A 19031-nucleotide genomic window follows, 5' to 3' on the forward strand; every position below is an offset into this window, starting at 1 on the left:
TGTTATGTGATCTAGAGGGTTGTAGAAGTGGTTATGAATTTGCAGTGGTGTAGCCGATGTATTTATATGAGTGATTGCTTTGTGTATTTTGCTAGTTTCTGCTCATTCTAGAAAGAATTTTCTTAAATTGTCTACCTGTCCATACTGTAAGTTTTTTATGTCGATAAATCCCCTTCCTCCTTCCTTTCTGCTTAATGTGAATCTTTCTGTTGCTGAATGTATGTGATGTATTCTATATTTGTGGCATTGTGATTGTGTAAGTGTATTGAGTGCTTCTAGGTCTGTGTTATTCTATTTCACTACTCCAAATGAGTAGGTCAATATTGGTATAGCATAAGTATTTATAGCTTTTGTCTTGTTTCTTGCTGTCAATTCTGCTTTCAGTATTTTTGTTAGTCTTTGTCTATATTTTTCTTTTAGTTCTTCTTTAATATTTGTATTATCTATTCCTATTTTTTGTCTGTATCCTAGATATTTATAGGCATCTGTTTTTTCCATCGCTTCTATGCAGTCGCTGTGGTTATCCAATATGTAATCTTCTTGTTTAGTGTGTTTTCTCTTGACTATGCTGTTTTTCTTACATTTGTCTGTTCCAAATGTAACACATTTACACAATGAAAATGTAAAAAAAAATGTAGCAGATATGGTAATGGGTAATATCAGATAGGTAATATCAGCTCATGAATTATAAAGAATGATGAACACTTAACTTCTGCAAAACTTAGCACCTGAAAAGGAGGGGGGTGGGTGGGGGGGTGGGGGGGGAGCCACTTGGCACTCACATTCTGGTGACAGAGAATTGATATGTATCAAGAGAACAGTAGAGGAACAGAACTTTGTGGCATCCTTACTTTACAGCATTTTTATCAGTTCAAAATTGGCTCTGAGATTTTTTTGAATAATCCCATTCACAAAGCTTATTCTCAGTCTAATATGGAGTGATTAGATGGTCTGCAGTGTCATTTTGTCAACTTCATACAAGCTGCTGCAAAACTGTCCTGAAATTTTCAACTCTGCTTTCCCCTTTTTGGGGGTCAGCAATGTCGATTTACTCAAAACACTCTACAACAATCATTCATTTAGATTTTTGGTTTTGTTTAGTTTGCTTATAGATTTCTGCAGTAAATGATTTCATCTACTTATAATTTAGGTGTTCCTGAGAACCTCAGAGGAAAAGGTGTTCATTTATAGTTGATACGGAAGTGTTTTGTACTGTTCCAGAATATTCACTGTTACACAGCTGTCATATCATGCCTGAGCAATATCATGTAAATAAAATCACTTTATTCTGAATGTATATTATTTTATATATGCGAAAGAACTTGCCCCCCTTCTAACAGCCGTGTACCACAAGTCTCTAGAGGAATGGAAGGTTCCAAATGACTGGAAAAGAGCACAGGTAGTTCCAGTTTTCAAGAAGGGTCGTTGAGCAGATGTGCAAAACTATAGGCCTATATCTCTGACATCGATCTGTTGTAGAATTTTAGAACATGTTTTTTGCTCACGTATCGTCTCATTTCTGGAAACCCAGAATCTACTCTGTAGGAATCAACATGTATTCCGGAAACAGCGATCATGTGAGACCTAACTCGCTTTATTTGTTCATGAAACCCAGAAAATATTAGATACACACTCCCAGGTAGATGCCATTTTCCAAGACTTCCAGAAGGCATTCGATACAGTTCCGCACTGTCGCCTGATAAAGTAAGAGCCTACGGAATATCAGACCAGCTCTGTGGCTGGATTGAAGAGTTTTTAGCAAACAGAACACAGCATGTTGTTATCAATGGAGAGACGTCTACAGACGTTAAAGTAACCTCTGGCGTGCCACAGGGGAGTGTTATGGGACCATTGCTTTTCACAATATATATAAATGACCTAGTAGATAGTGTCGGAAGTTCCATGCAGCTTTTTGCGGATGATGCTGTAGTATACAGAGAAGTTGCAGCATCAGAAAATTGCGGCGAAATGCAGGAAGATCTGCAGCGGATAGGCACTTGGTGCAAGGAGTGGCAAATGATCCTTAACATAGACAAATGTAATATATTGCGAATACATAGAAAGAAGGATTCTTTATTGCATGATTATATGATAGCGGAACAAACACTGGTAACAATTACTTCTGTAAAACATCTGGGAGATGCGTACGGAATGATCTGCAGTGGAATGATCATATATAATTAATTGTTGGTAAGGCGGGTGCCAGGTTGAGATTCATTGGGAGAGTCCTTAGAAAATGTAGTTCATCAACAAAGGAGGAGACTTACAAAACACTTGTTTGACCTTTACTTGAGTATTGCTCATCAGTGTGGGATCCGTACCAGGTCGGGTTGACAGAGGAGATAGAGAAGATCCAAAGAACAGCAGCGTGTTTCGTCACAGGGTTATTTGGTAAGCGTGATAGTGTTATGGAGATGTTTAGCAAACTCAAGTGGTAGACTCTGCAAGAGAGGCGCTCTGCATCGTGGTGTAGCTTGCTATCCAGGTTTCGAGAGGGTGTGTTTCTGGATGAGGTATCTAATATATTGCTTCCCCCTACTTATACCTGCCGAGGAGATCATGAATGTAAAATTAGGGAGATTTGAGCGCGCACGGAGGCTTTCCGGCAGTCGTTCTTCCCAAGAACCACACGCGACTGGAACAGGAAAGGGAGGTAATGACAGTGACACGTAAAACGCCGTCCGCCACACACCGTTGGCTGGCTTGCGAAGTATAAATGTAGATGTAGATATCTACCAAAGTTTTAAAAAAAAATTGTGTTTTCTTTCAGTTCGACAAGGGGAAGTTCTTGACAATGTGGCCTGGCACGTATCTATGGGCCTGACAGGTGACAGTCCAGATCACTACAGCGTAACAGCTAATGGCCAATGCCAGGGAGAAGTTGTAGGCGGCACTATCACGAGCTTCGTTGCATATTATTATAATAAATTTATAAGTGTTTTGAAATGGAATATGGTTACTATGTGCCACACAATTGAAGAAGTATGATCTCGCTGTTTATACAATTTTAATCTTGGCCTTGGTCTAATATTGTGCACTGGTGTAATTGTTTTGACGTGAAATAAATTGATATCAGTGATGAAACATGTAAACGTATATCTAGAGTTGAACTATTTACTTTATCCAATAATTCCTGGTGAAGTAAACTAAGACAGTGTTCATCACACAAGAATACAAATACTGAAATATATTAGGATTTAGCAAGAAGTGGTGACTTAACTATAAGGCAAATTAACAATGGTTTGTGATGCTATAGAGTATATGTAAAAAAGAAGTCTGGGTGTTAAGCCTTATCTATTGTACCATGCCAGAAGAACATTACTGTTTTTGATAATAGTTGTAATGTCACAATTTGGCTTAGTTCAGTGACCAGACTAAGTAATACTGCCATTGTTAATGAGACATTAACACCGTAACTTGTCAAAACATAACACTACAATGCAGTTCTCTGCTGTTTTCTATGTCTCCAACATATGGGTGTAATTTAATACTGGATGGTGACCTTGATGTTTAGGCAAGTGAGCTGAAACACTGTAAGTGTTTTATCCCCATCCCTTGAATATACTTTCCACTAAACCATTTCACCTGTTTGGGCTTTCGCAGATTTTTGTGTATTTGGTCTTCACAAAATGCTGCTTTCTCAATTTATGTGGATCTATTCCATACTAAAAGAACTGTTGAAAAGTGACTAAAAGAAAATAAGGGCAACTGTAGAAGAGGAGAGACTGGAAAACAAACTATTGAAGATTATGCTTTGCCGCCAGGAGACCACCCGATGCAGTTTGTTAAAACTCTGGTACTGGCAGGGGCAAGTGGCTACTATGAAAGGCTACACAGGGTGGCAACAGAGATTACTGATCACCCTAGTAAATTTAATCAGAAAGAGGAGGGTGTGAAACTGAGCAGTACCTGGATTCCAGTACTGAAGCAGATGTGTACCACTCTTCCACCAGGTGTGATATCAATAGCAAACACCAGCAACTGATAACAGCCAACTGCACTCGAACTCAAAACAGGTGTCACCACAGATCTGCGCAGAAGCACATGGAAATGGAATTTTACTTCACTCAGTAGCGAGTTAGGGTACGCACTGGACTTTCAAAAAACAACAACTGCCTTGTAGATGTCATCCAGATGGAGACAAAACATTGGATATAAATATGAAATTCATTTGACCACAGATTAATTACCCAGAAAATTTTAACAAGTGTGACATTTATGGCAGTCAACATTTACAGTTTACATAATGTGATATGTTTGGAGTTTATCTTGTATATACATCACTGCTGTCTTGGGCATAGCATGTAATTTTTCCAATAGCCAAACTCAGATAGTTCATTACTGACCATCTACACAAACTAAAATCATCAAGAATCAGCACTGCAATCACAGACTTTTATGTACACGGATATATGTAAACCAATGAGAAATTAATCAGCAAGCAAAACTGGAATAGCAACTGTTGCACATAATTTATTTGTTGAGTGTAGGATAATGCTTTCAAAATTTTTAAACTGTAAGTGTGTCAAAATTCTTCTTTGTGGATATAAATCCTTACCTCTTCTCCATTCTTCCTGGGTTTCGACATCAAAATTTAATATTGTGGATTATTACAATCACTGTTAGCAATATTAGAAAGAGGATTAACACTCAGAATAAACTTTACTGTATCATACAAAGAGTTTATGTTTGCATTCCCTCTTCTCTCCGACAACAATATGTTCTCAGACTGCAGTTGACAGCCTATCTATAAATTTAACACCTGATCATAGATGATATTGTCTGCCTTCTCCTCATTCCTCAACATCTGTTACAGTGGAGAAAGGAACACAGGTGTACCATCATGACTAATGCCTCAAATGTCATTTGCCACAATGAGTACGTTGTAAAATAAATTAATATAATAAGAGGGAAACATTCCATGTGGGAAAATTATATCTAAAAACAAAGATGTGTGTGCGCGCGCCCCACTTGTGACAGGATACTTTCCGGGACTGGATCAGACTCTGAATGTGGCTCTCCAGCAGGGATACAACTTCCTCAAATCCTGCTCTGAAATGAGATCCATCCTTCATTAAATCCTCCCCACTCCACCAACAGTGTCTTTCCGCCGTCCACCTAACCTTCGTAACCTCTTAGTTCATCCCTATGAAATCCCCAAACCACCTTCCCTACCCTCTGGCTCCTACCCTTGTAACCGCCCCCGGTGTAAAACCTGTCCCATGCACCCTCCCACCACCACCTACTCCAGTCCTGTAACCCGGAAGGTGTACACGATCAAAGGCAGAGCCACGTGTGAAAGCACCCACGTGATTTACCAACTGACCTGCCTATACTGTGAAGCTTTCTATGTGGGAATGACCAGCAACAAACTGTCCATTCGCATGAATGGACACAGGCAGACAGTGTTTGTTGGTAATGAGGATCACCCTGTGGCTAAACATGCCTTGGTGCACGGCCAGCACATCTTGGCACAGTGTTACACCGTCCAGGTTATCTGGATACTTCCCACTAACACCAACCTGTCAGAACTCCGGAGATGGGAACTTGCCCTTCAGTATATCCTCTCTTCTCGTTATCCGCCAGGCCTCAACCTCTGCTAATTTCCAGTTGCCGCTGCTCATACCTCACCTGTCTTTCAACAACATCTTTTCCTCTTTACTTCCGCCTCGACTGACATCTCTGCCCAAACTCTTTGCCTTTACAAATGTCTGCTTGTGTCTGTGTATGTGCAGATGGGTGTGTGTGTGTGTGTGTGTGTGTGTGTGTGTGTGTGTGTGTGTGTGTGTGTGTGTGTGTGTGTGTGTGTGTGTGCGTGTGTGTGCGCGCGCGCGCGCGTGCGAGAGCGCGAGTGTATACCTGTCCTTTTTTCCCCCCTTAGGTAAGTCTCTCCGCTCCCGGGATTGGAATGACTCCTTACCCTCTCCCTTAAAACCCACATCCTTTCGTCTTTCCCTCTCCTTCCCTCTTTCCTGATGAAGCAACCATTGGTTGCGAAAGCTTGAATTTTGTGTGTATGTTTGTGTGTCTTTCAACCTGCCAGTGCTTTTGTTTGGTAAGTCACATCATCTTTGTTTTTAAGTAAAATAAATTAATATGTGTATGAAGTATCTGTAGATAAACCCTTTATGGTATTCACACTCTTTTTAATTTTCAATTCTGCCACATGTCAGAGAAAAATGTACTATGGCCCTCATATTTACTATTCATTTAGCATGCACTTCAACAGGGTAATAGCATCTGTTCCCCCCTCTTAAGTATAATTGTGAAGCTCAAGTTTGAAGTATCTAAAATTAGACAAGAGAAAGAAAGATCTTACAACACAGACTCAGTTCAAATCACACTTGCACTCCAACTAACCTATTTAGAGACACCTACACATTACTATCCATGAAATATAAAATTTAGAACACAGTTTTTGGTTTCAAATGTGCCATTAAAACGCTGTCAGATTAATACGGAAGAAGACTAAAATAATTACGCAGGAAATTGTGACTACCAAACGCCATACAATTTACCTAAAACCCAAAACTGTGTTTATGTCTGTGTATAAAACAAATCAGTTAAAATCGGAAGTGTGGACATCACAATCATCACACATTTGTGAATCAAATGGTAGTGTCTTATATACAAGTATGTTAACTCCTTAACATAAAATCCTAAGTTATCTCGTTTTTATTATTTTAACAGAACTTAAAATTCCAAGTATACTCAGGCAGCTTAACAACAAACCTTTAAAAAATAAGTTAAAGAAATATAAATAAATTAAAAAATAAAACATTGATTATGTCCGTCTCAGTGCTGATAGTTCAGTGTTTGGTCACGAGAGAACATCCGTTTCTATGTTTGTAGCCTGATGTCATGTTTCGGTTGAGGTGTTTGCCACTAGGTTTCATCTTTACTGTGCAAAGCTATGGATACTTAACAACAAAATGTGCACTTTCAGCCTCTGTCCTATATTATTGTTTAGGCAGTGCACAAAACAAACAAAAAATTACTGGCTAGAGAGATCAGGGGTCTGCCACTGAATTTAGGATCTTAGAAAATGAAGAAGAATGTGGTATTACTTCATTAGAGACAGAGTGACAACAGTTCGTCATCAGACTGACAGCTGCTCACCAGTGGTAAGAGAGATATATGTCCACTGTCCTCAACTCAACTCCTCCAATATTTCTGTTCACAGGAAATCATTGTGAAATATGTGGTTGAGCTTCATATCTACACAGAAACTAGATATGATTTAAGTTTCAGGATATTTTAGCCTGCACAAGTATACTCAGGATTTTATTAATGGTGATCTTGAAAAATTTGTAATGCATTATTTTGAGTTTTAAAAGCTGTACTATTATTTCTCTATATAGTGTCATTCACTATAAAATGTCTCATTAATAAAAAACCTATTTTTTGGAATGCAATATGAAAAAAAAATCATCTTAAGCAGTTAAAAACACTTCAACTTGTCTGAATGTTTACGAAAAAGCACACTACAACTGTTGTTCGCTTTATCAGCCATATATTAATATATATCTGCCCCATTTACTTATAACTGTCCCTTAATACCTATCAGTTCTGGTACACAGCTGAATGTCACTTCCTTCACCAACCATGAATGTGTAGACAGCATTACCACATGGTATGAACATTTGCAGAATGCATGCAAGAGAAAGGGTCTTGGAGAGAAGAATATTACAGAACAAATGAGTTTAATTTGCTTTAGTGCACTCGAATTTGTACGCAACATTATGAAATTCATTTTATGAGTATCTGGAGGACATAATCAAGGGATATCATGAAACAGCCAGTCTAATTACAGTGCTCATTAAAAGTGCCACATAATATTAATTTAAAAACACACCCCGGAGTAGTTTCTTTTGTACAACATTAGATGTAAAATAAATCTGGTCCTTATAGCAGTCATGGGGCAGTTGACGTGTACCCTGGCTTAGGACTGGAAATGGTCCAACCTAGTATCACCACATATTTTGAACAGAAATCAAATGAGAGCCATTGATTTACGGATACTGGTTCTGTGGCAAAGGAAGCAACAGTATGGAATGCGTGATTATGGAACTGACAATCACATCTCTCTGAAGCATCACAGGGAGCTATGCAGGTGACAAGTGGCCACTGCTCAGTCTAGGCACAAGCTAGGTATGAGGATTGCCACGCATATACTCGTGGTTTGTTTAATTCTCTCATGATCAATAGTGTAACTAATCTTCAAAAATGTAAGTCTTGCTGAACAGTGCACCGGGGTTCTGAAATTTGTCCAAGGCCGTACAAAACTTTTATGAATTTCGAGCAACTGTGAACTGTCTCCTACACATGACCTATTAATAACATCATGTGGCTCAATGGCCTAGACCAAGTCTTTCAATTGGACATTACTTCAGCAACTTAACTGCCCCAGTTATCCAAACAGAGAAAGGGTTTGATGAGGAATCCAAACCACATTTCATTTCTGCCAAATCCTTACATCGTTGAGGTCCGGTCGACATTCGATCCTGAAACCTCTTGATTTACAAGTATGCACTTTTACAGCTAAACCATCAGACCTGACCCATGACCTGAAACTAAGACATTTCAGATGTTCATCTTGAGTGGTTTTCCTTAGATATGATACTCAAGACAGTTTAAAATGATACACAAGGCTCAGAAACTACAAATCTATAAATTTAACAACAGTTGTGACGAAGCAAACTGGGATCTTTTTACTTCCTTTCTGGTTTTGCCATCTGCCTCCTTAAATTCATTTTTTAATTTTTGACTAAGTACTACTAACATACGTGAGTATAATCTGCATTTTCATAAAAGAGAAAGTCTGTCCCTCAGTCCTGAAAAATATAGCACCAGATCTAATTTTGGGCTTAGTTTCGTGTATGCGATTAATTTCCTAATTATTTTGACTGTTCCTAGTCATCTTTTTTATAGGGTGAAATGAGTAATTGTTTCGTGACTTAAATGCTTTTGTTGTCTTATAAACAAACATAAATTGTGTACTAATTATAAACATTTGGAAGAAAAACTACTAGGATTCTTAAAGTATTTTTTGGCTCTTTTTGAAAATGTATTAGCGAAGCCTGCTCTTATTTAATACCAAAATAATTACCAGATTTGTCAAAAGCTTGTTTGCATAATTAAATCTGTTAATTTCATTATTTAAACAAATAATTTGGCCTAACCTTTATGATGGAAGGAATTGTTAAAGAGGAGGAAATTTTCGATGTATCCAGTTAATTGGATGAGTTATGTTTCAATTGCAATTTCTGTAACTTAAACATTGAACAATGTATAGTTTCAGTGCCTATTATTGTGAAGATATATAAATGCCTGAATTTTGGTCCCGAGACAGTCTGTCCACAGCCGATTTTCAGATGGGAAGTCTGTATCATTAGAATAACAATAATGCTTTAACATTGGAATTAGTGTAACACAAATAGGTTGTGTGTTAAAACAATGACAGTGTCTGTTCAATTGATTTGAGAAATAATGTCACACATACTGTGTTATTATTCAGAAAGAACTGTGAACTGTGTGGTTAGGTATTTACTGCTCATAGATGTTCAACAGAAAACTATTGTAGCAGAATGCTGATGTTTGCCTGCAATCTATCACTGAGGCTTATCAAAAGTTAACCAATAGTGAACTGACCGTATAACTGTGTAATACTGGGGGATTGTGAGCAGTGAAAGTAAAGAACTGTGAAACATAGCTGTACAACTGTCAGCTAAATCATTTGAATTTCCACCCCAGGATTGAATTTCCACTCCATTTTTTAGCCAGCATAACAATGCCATACGTTGACACCAAGGACTATCAACAAAGAAATAAAGCAAGTGAACGTCACACAGTGTCCTCCCATTTGCAGGACTCTTTCAGAACTATTTGTGCACTTACAATACTTTGGTTTGAGGTAGGGTTTTGGAGTTGCCCCCACCCATGAGTTGGCAAATTATCCTGTCACTCATATTAATACATTAAAGTGTGCTTGGAACATTTCCTTTTTAAGATGCCGCAAAATTCTGTTTTGGGTTTGGTTATGAACACGTAAAATATCACTAACCTGAGACAGAAGTTGTAACCTCACTGTAAAAAACATTCACCTGACTTGCAATGCACCCTTTCAAGACTGGTATGTGCATCCATGGTGATTTTTTAATGTTATAGTCATTAGGCTGTGCTCCGAAGTATATTTCTGTACCCAATGTTCCTTGTTCCAATGGACCATGAGGTAATGCTCATAACGCAAAAATTATCAAAATCACCTGACATGTCTAAGTTACTAGATGTTTCGGGCGAGCGAGCGTGTGTGTGTGTGTGTGTGTGTGTGTGTGTGTGTGAGTGAGAGAGAGAGAGAGAGAGAGAGAGAGAGAGAGAGAGAGAGAGAGAGAGAGATCACAACAGCATCAGAAGGGTAGACACATATATACACACATGTGGTACATCTCAACGAATGCCTCATTCAGTGTCCTGAAAATGATGCACAATACCAACATATGAGTCACAAAAAGCAAAGAGGTACTCCATGACGAGGCGAATTTGATAGATGTATTGCTGTGGCAAACATCCCAATCTCTAAGGAATTTACTTCAGTGCTGTAGCTGGAAGAGTATCATGACAGACACAGACCATCAGACTGTGTCACAGCTTGCGTGTAAAAGTTATTTCCATACAAGGTAAGGAATGGTTCTTGATCAATTTTTGAATGTATATTCCCGACGGAATTTAATTAAATGGATATTTTCAGTGGCAATGCACATTACAGACTGATAATCCTGCAACAAAGTATGGTATTTTCAGTCAGTGAAGAGAAACTAAGAATGAAGCCACCGGTAGCTGGATGGATAATATTTAAGTCCCGCAGTCACAAAGTCACTAATTATATTTTGTCTAGTACCAATTCTTTTCTTTTTTTATTTTATTTTAATTTTAAATTTACTATCAAACAGAAATGTTAATCAATAATGATTCATAATCTTTTAATAAAACTAACATTCTCATTTTTAATTATTAATCATATGAAAATTTGAGCATTCACAAAAAATTCAAATTTGGTACAAAAACCCAAACCTCAAGACTGAATAAAGCTAATCACCACAGAGAGGATGTGGTTGGCAGCAGACAGGTACATTTAATAACACACTGTTAGATTTTAGCTATCAGAAACTAATTAAAGATTTCGTCCAATAGCTAAAATTGAGCAGGCTACTATTATATGTGCCTCCCCACCATTTGACACCACATCTATGTCGTGAGTAGCATTCTATTCCAATACTGACATTGATCTTTCACTGTGGATTTTCGTTATACACAAGTTGTTAGAGAAAACTTACGAGATTTATTTTATTCAAATAAAAATATCACCCCATTCAAAGTAATTCCTTTCAGCCAATGTACACAGCAGAAACGTCATTCCAGTCTGGGTAGCAACACTGAAAGGTTTGAACCGGTAGGGTCTTTAACATGTCAGTCCTTTTAAGACATTTTTCAATTTTGGGAAAAGAAAACAGTCACAAGGACTCAGCTCAAATGAATAGGGGGGCTGCAGAACAACAGGAATGCCTTCTGAGGGAGAAAACACCGTAATGGAGGGGCTCTGTGACACAGGGCATTGTCAAGATGCAGCATCCGCATGTCTGCAATGTACGGTGTCACTTTATTCACCATTTTCCTGAGCCTTTCAATTACATCTTTGTAAACCACTTGGTTGACAGTTTCATCAGACGAAAATCTCACAAGAGCATGCACACATTTTATATTTTCATCAGTTTGTGATGTTGATTGTCTCCCTGAGCAATGTTCATCTTCAGCATATACTCAGCCTTCAAAAAATGATTTGTGCGAGTGAAAAACTCGTGCTCTTGAAAAGAAATGTTCCCCATAGACCAGTTCCAACTTTCAAAGGACACACTCATGAATTTCCCAAGTTTAACACAAAACTGTTTGCGTAACGTTCCTCTAAATTTTGCTGTTCCATTTTCATAACACACAATACAAACACAGTTTCACTGATGGCATTCTCGAAAATCACTTGATGGCTGTACAGAACAAACTCCGACTGAGCATCTGTTAGGGATTATACAAGAAGAACAGCACAGTGTTGCCAGATCGCTCAGTGTTGTCACTCCCTATTTTTCTCACACACCTTGTAGATACATAAAAAACAATATGAAATAGGCTAGATTGCTAGTCACTCTATAAACTGGATGCTGGCAATAGACCTGCACATTTAAAAGTAAGACTCAGCTTTCATGGAGTCCTCCCACACACACACACACACACACACACACACACACACACACACACACTGCATAACCAGTTGCCTCTGTGCAACTCTAAGCCCCGACTGGTGTGTGTGTGTGTGTGTGTGTGTGTGTGTGTGTGTGTGTGTGTGTGTGTGTGTGTGTGGGGGGGGGGGGGGGGGATTTTTACATGTGGAGGAGGACTGTTCAATTGATTAATCCACTTTGAAATATGCATGTCTGCTGTTCAATGCCTTGTCTACGGTGGTGGGCAACAATCTATCCAATTGCATATAGTTGTTATTGCACAAATTTCCATTATATAAGCTGGCTAAGCTTGCTGAGATATTTGGCATTTAGTATCACCCAGGATTAATACAAATTTCTGGAACAGAATCTGGTAATTAAGATATGAATTGTTAATATAAGTAGCAGTTAATTTAAGTGCATACATCAGTATACATAATTTTGTGAGTTTTCTAATTAGTACTAACAAGTAATTCCCCGATTCTTTAAAGAATCTATCTATCATGTATAGCTCAGCTCCAAATGTCCAATAACTTTACAAATGAGTCAGAGTCTTAAATATTCGACGTTATGCATGTAAGTGAGAAAAACTTTGAAATTATGCCATTAAACTTGTTGGAAGTCGCTGACTGCTCTCACTGTGAAACACTGGATGAAGAAAGTCGGGTAATTTACTCTCCATGTTAAGCAACAGCAAGTTTTTCATGCATCTCAATGTTTATCACATCATATCTCCTGGATTGTGTATCACGCAATGATATAATATTGCAGGTATATATGGATACTGTCTGCAAACTGTGTTGTGAATTTAGTCAGTAGTAAAGAAGTATTAATTAAAATGTCATATCTGATGCTCAAGTTTTACTGCATGAACAGCGAAAATGTAATAAGCAATAAACTTTTTCCTTTCATCGTTTCCTGGGGGGTGTCAGAAAGACAAAGTTTCATTAAAATTTGAAATTATGTGTAAAGTTTGTTGCAAACTACTAAGCGATCCGATTCTGAAGTACTAGGTGAAAAAAGTCCAGGTATTTGCACGTTGTCAGTTACACTGTCTTAAAACTGTTTCTAACTGCAATACTTGTCTTATTGTGTTAAACTTCTAACAATAGATAATAACTCTCAATGAGCAGATTATGACAGTATTATGAATCTTTAAATTTGGTCAATAATTATGTGAAATGTTAAGAATAAAATTTTTGTTGCCCTTGGAAGCTGTCATATACTCATCCTTCAGCTGGTTCTGGGATTCCGGGACAGTCACTTAGTAATACAGTGTGTTTTATTTTCGTGCTGTTTTTTATGTAGAATTATCAAGTATTTTAGTGAACAAAAATTATGTCTATCTTCTAAGCTTCTTTAATAGTTGTCTCGCTCTCAATTTGAGTGTCTCTTGGTTGCCAGATCACTGGAAATGTGGAACGTCATGTACGAGAAAATGGATTTTTTTTTTTTTTTTTTTTTTAATTGTACAGTTACAAAATTATACTGAATATGGGTTTGCACACATCACTTCAAAGACTGTTCAAGATCTTGTCATTTGTCTTTCTTAAACATGTTAAAGACTTAAAAATTTGGTTCAGAAATTATAGAAATAACAGATGATAAATTCTATCCATAAAACACAAAGATGAGGACAAAGATTCCAGAATATACATAGTTTGTTTCTGCACAAACTTTTATAGGAAACACTGAACAGGAAAGTGTAGGACGAAATATTCAAGCAGGTTTCAGTAAATGTACAAATACAAAGCAGAGTCAAGTTGCCAGGCAGCATGCTCCAAGTTTTATTATTAAAGGAAAACAAAAACTTCTGTCTGATCTTAGACTAAGTGTCACCATTACAATGACAAGAGGGAGATAGTCCCATGTGTTACGTATCAATGTAACACCTAGAACCACAACTGCAATTTTCATTTGTTTCAGTACACATAATTGTGCTTCCTCTTGACATTTACCTAGTACATGCAGAATAATAATCATTATACATGGGGAATTTTTTCATCTTTCAGATCAATATAGAAACAACAAATTAATAAATTACTACAAACCTGGATCTTCGAGAACGTGATCGTCTCTCCTCCTCTTCTCTCATTCTACGGTGTTCATCCCTTTCTCTGCCTCTTTCACGATTCCTTTTCCGTTCTTCTTCTTCCCTCAATCGATTCCGTTCTCTTCTTTCCTCTTCACGTTTCTTTTCTTTTTCCTCACGAGCTTTCTGGCGTGCTGTCTGAAGCAACACACAATATTCAAATTACACAAAGAAAGTGGTGAAAATCCTTAGCTACTAGGTACCTGCAGTTGGCAGTATGAGTAACATAATTAAAATTAACTATCAAAGATGCTCATGAGACGCAACATAGTTGTTACCAGCATTATTTTATAATTCCAAATAAAAATGCAGTACAGACACAAAGATTCATGATGCTCATGAGCCACGGTTAGGACCCTCTTTGAAAGCAAGCCCCACGCGCCTGGTGTACGTCACTTCTTGCGGCTTGGAGCTCATGGTGCCAGGGTGTGTGGTGGAGCCATGATGGGCAGTGAGAAGCAGCAGCGGATTGGATGGGTAGTTGGTGTTCTGAAGTCAGACGGGGGGGATGAGCCGCGCAGAGCCCGTGGGCAGTATGTGCCCTCTGGCTGAATCTGATGTGCCATGGAGTGATTGGTAGCCTTTTAAATTTTTGCCTATTTAATAGTTGTGGACACAGGTGTTATCTATAGATGGAACATTTGTGTGGTCTTGGCAATTTGAATTTGCTGTTGGCTCCTTGGTGGAAATCATCTTATACAAGGAGCTTTCTGATCCGATAAATTGCTCAATTTGAGTAATGTTGCTCAACTTAATACCTTGTACATTGAAGGTCTCTGAGGGGAAAGATTAGTCTGAAGTGACAGAAGAAGAAACAGGAGTTTAAAGAGATAGGGGATCCAGTATTAGAATCAGAATTGAAAAGAGCTTTGGAGGACTTAAGATCAAATAAGGCAGAAGGGATAGATAACATTCAATCAGAATTTCTAAAATCATTAGGGCAAGTGGCAACAAAACAACTATTCACACTAATGTGTAGAAAGTATTAGTCCAGCGACATACCATCTGAGGTTTGGAAAAATATCACCCATACAACTCCGAAGACTGCAAGAGCTGACAAGTGCATGAATTATCGCACAATCAGCGTAATAACTCATGCATCCAAGTTGCTGACAAGAATAATATACAGAAGAACGGAAAAGAAAACTGAGGATGTGCTAGACGACAATCAGTTGGGCTTTCAAAAAGATAAAGGCACCAGAGAGGCAATTCTAACATTGCGGTTCATAATGGAAGCAAGACTAAAGAAAATTCAAGACATGTTCGTAGGATTTGTCGACCTGGAACAAGTGTTCGACAAATTACAATGGTGCGAGATGTTAGAAATTCTGAGAAAAGTATGGGTAAGCTATAGGGAGAGACGGGTACTATACAGTACGTAAAACAGCCAAGAGGGAATAATAAGAGAGGACAACTAAGAATGAAATGCTCGGATTAACAAGGGTGTAAGACAGGGGTGTAGTCTTTCCCCCCTATTGTTCAATTGGTGCATGGAAAAAGCAATGATGGCAATGAAAGAAAGGTTCAGGAGTGGAACTAAAATTCAAGGTGAAAGGATATTAATGATATGATTCACTGATGACGTTGCTATCCTGAATGAAAGTGAAGAAGAATTGCATAATCTGCTGAAAGTAATGTGCGATCTAATAAAGTACAGAATATGGATTGAGAGCAAATCTACGAAAGATGAAAGTAATGAGAAGCAGCAGAAATGAGAACAGCGAGAAACTTAACATTAGGATTGATGCTCACAAAGTGGATGAAGTTAAGAATTCTGTTACTTAGGCAGCAAAATAACAAATGACAGACAGAGCAAGGAGGACATCAAAAGCAGACTAGCACTGACAGAAAGGGCATTCCGGGCCAAGAGAAATCCACTAGTATCAAACATAGGCCTTAAGTTAAGGAGGAAATTTCTGAGAGCACAGCATTGTATGGTAGTGAAACACAGACTGTGGGAAAACCAGAACAGAAGAGAATCGAAGCATTTGAGATGTGGTACTACAGGTGAATGTTGAAAATTAAGTGGACTGATAAGGTCAGGAATGAGGAGGTTCTGCACAGAGTTGGAGAGGAAAGGAATATGTAGAAAACACTGACAAGGAGGAGGCACAGGATAATAGTGTTGTGTGTTGGCAGGAGAGCCAACACCGTGATTTTAGAGGAAGCCAAAAGGCACGCGTTTTAGCTCACGCAGGCTGGCGTGAGGTCTGGAACAGGACAAGGAAATTAGAATGTAGTAAAAACGGACGTAGCTGGTGGAATACTTAACTTTAATTCATTAATGATGAGAGTCGCTCTTGACTGTACATGATTCATAATATCACTAGTAACTGGTAATGGTGCCTTGCTAGGTCGTAGCAAATGACGTAGCTGAGGGCTATGCTAACTATCGTCTCGGCACATGAGAGCGTATTTTGTCAGTGAACCATCGCTAGCAAAGTCAGTTGTACAACTGAGGCGAGTGCTAGAAAGTCTCTCTAGACCTGCCGTGTGGCGGCGCTCGGTCTGCAATCACTGATAGTGGCGACACGCGGGTCCGACATATACTAACGGACCGCGGCCGATTTAAAGGCTACCACCTAGCAAGTGTGGTGTCTGGCGGTGACACCACAAATAGGACATCTTAAGAAATCAGGGAATTACTTCCATGGTACTAGAGGGAGCTGTAGAGGACAAAAACTGTACAGGAAGACAGAGATTGGAATATATCCAGCAAATAACAGAGGACGTGGGTTGCAAGTGCTACTCTGAGATGAAGAGTTCGGCATAGGAGAGGATATGAGGCGGGCCACTTCAAACCAGACTGGTGACCACAACAAAAAAGTTACCTTGGAAGGTGTTAAGGTAACACACAGCAACCAAAGACACTTGTTATTGCAATTCAGTTTCCAATGTTCAGCAGTGGATTCAACAATTTGGTAATGCTGTATATTGTTTCAAGTGTGACCATGTTTAACCTTAGACTAAGTTTTTGAAGAGAATCATCTGAAGTACCTGTTGATCTGCACAAGTACTGTGGTAACGGGATTATATTAAATGAGAATGACAGTGGAATTTAGACGCTCCCTTAGTCTGTTCCAATTTTCTACTGTTGTGGCACGCTTTGGTTGCCTTGGACCTAGACCCATTGCAAGCTCATCATATTATGGCTGTTAATATCACCTCTGTACATTGGCTTCATGGAATGCACTATCACTGGCTAGCCGTGGGCTGCTTTCACTCAAGTTACATAAATTACTGTTTGAAATTTTGTATTAAAATTGTATACATTTTGATGTTTGGGGCTTTACTGAGTCAAGTGCTCTTGTTGGACATCTGTCGAGCCCCAATGGGATGGCCACATACTGGTTAGTTGCGTATGAATCGCATGTGACATTTGAGATGTCTTCTGGACTTGTGAAAATATAGCCCGCTCATAATAACTAATTCACAGAGTGTAAAAAGCAAAAGGGTATAAAACTACTGAGTGTTACTATGCTCCGAAGGTTGATCATGTGTTCTTTAGCTAGCAATTTGTGAGCTGAAGAGTAAAAGAGATTTATTCCCTGTCTCAGGGCTCGTTACAGTTTACTAGCTCTAAATGTTCAACTATTTGTTATTTAAATATTTTCATGGGGTGACCCTATCTTTTATTTACTTACATGTTTACCTTTGCTACAAGTTGATTCTGAGTATTAATTATTGGTTCTCTTCCTTCTTAGCCACTATGCATACACATTAACTTACTGAATCACTTAAGTGTTTGCTAGGGTACACCTTAAAAGAATTTTCACTGTCTGTCTGGAGGCAGTTAATCTCTGCACATTTGTTCTCTTATTAATTACTTAACTGCTCACTGGAGCAAGATTTAAGGAAAGTTGCTCTGTCTGCCTGAAGGGAGACAGAGCACCTGTTTACTTTACTAAATTACCTAGATGCCCTGGGATGTGTATTTCAGGAATTTTTTTCCTAGTTTTCTTGAGCCAGCTGTATGTTACTTTGCCTTCCTGTATTGCTGTTAAGTTTTTAACCTTCTGAGATGAGTTATGCTGACAGGTGTAGAAGTATGGTGAGTTCCATACATCAGTAACTGTTTCAAACCCATATACATGTCAAGTTTTGAGCCTAAAAACTACGATTTGTGGACAGCATTGATTTTCTGGTATCACTTGAAGAAAACTTCTGCAGAATCACATCAAATGCTTGTTGAAGCTTTCAGCGAATTTGCTCCTGGGAAAACACAATGTTTTGAGTAGTTCGAAATATTCGAAAGTGGTGATTTTGACGTGAGAAATGACGAGTGCGGGAAACCACTAAAGTTCAAAGACAACGAACTGCAAGAATGAGATTTTCACTTTGCAGCGGAGTGTGCGCTGATATGAAACTTCCTGGCAGATTAAAACTGTGTGCCGGACCGAGACTCGAACTCGGGACCTTTGCCTTTCGCGGGCAAGCGCTCTACCAACTGAGCTACCCAAGCACGACTCACGCCCCTCCTCACAGCTTTACTTCTGCCAGTACCTCGTCTCCTACCTTCCAAACTTTAAACTGTAAGGTTTGGATGGTAGGAGACGAGGTACTGACAGAAGTAAAGCTGTGAGGACGATGTCTCCATCACTGCAAAGGGCATCCTGCTGCCTAGTAACCCTTATGCCACGTCCTAAGTGAGCAACAGAAGCAACCGGCAG

At 38.7% G+C, this 19031-nt stretch overlaps 1 protein-coding gene and 1 non-coding gene across 3 annotated transcripts in view; both read right to left on the minus strand.

Annotated features, from left to right (window-relative positions):
* The window catches only part of LOC126162817 (luc7-like protein 3), a 146067-nt gene that overhangs the window by 87085 nt on the left and 39951 nt on the right, over window positions 1-19031 (minus strand). Inside the window, exons 5-6 of one of the 2 annotated variants that reach the window (XM_049919562.1) lie at window positions 14321-14499; window positions 14028-14227 (exon numbers count right to left, since the gene is read on the minus strand). In XM_049919562.1, coding sequence (XP_049775519.1) covers window positions 14224-14227; window positions 14321-14499 — 183 coding nt within the window. In that variant the 3' untranslated portion in view covers window positions 14028-14223. Of the gene's footprint in view, window positions 1-14027; window positions 14228-14320; window positions 14500-19031 lie in introns of those variants that run through there. The other variant, XM_049919561.1, reaches the window with a different exon arrangement.
* On the minus strand, window positions 18750-18824 carry Trnas-cga (transfer RNA serine (anticodon CGA)). Its single transcript has one exon. It is a non-coding gene; the product is annotated as a tRNA-Ser (tRNA).

The sequence above is a fragment of the Schistocerca cancellata genome, chromosome 2 (assembly GCF_023864275.1).
Source record: "Schistocerca cancellata isolate TAMUIC-IGC-003103 chromosome 2, iqSchCanc2.1, whole genome shotgun sequence".
NCBI lineage: Eukaryota > Metazoa > Arthropoda > Insecta > Orthoptera > Acrididae > Schistocerca > Schistocerca cancellata.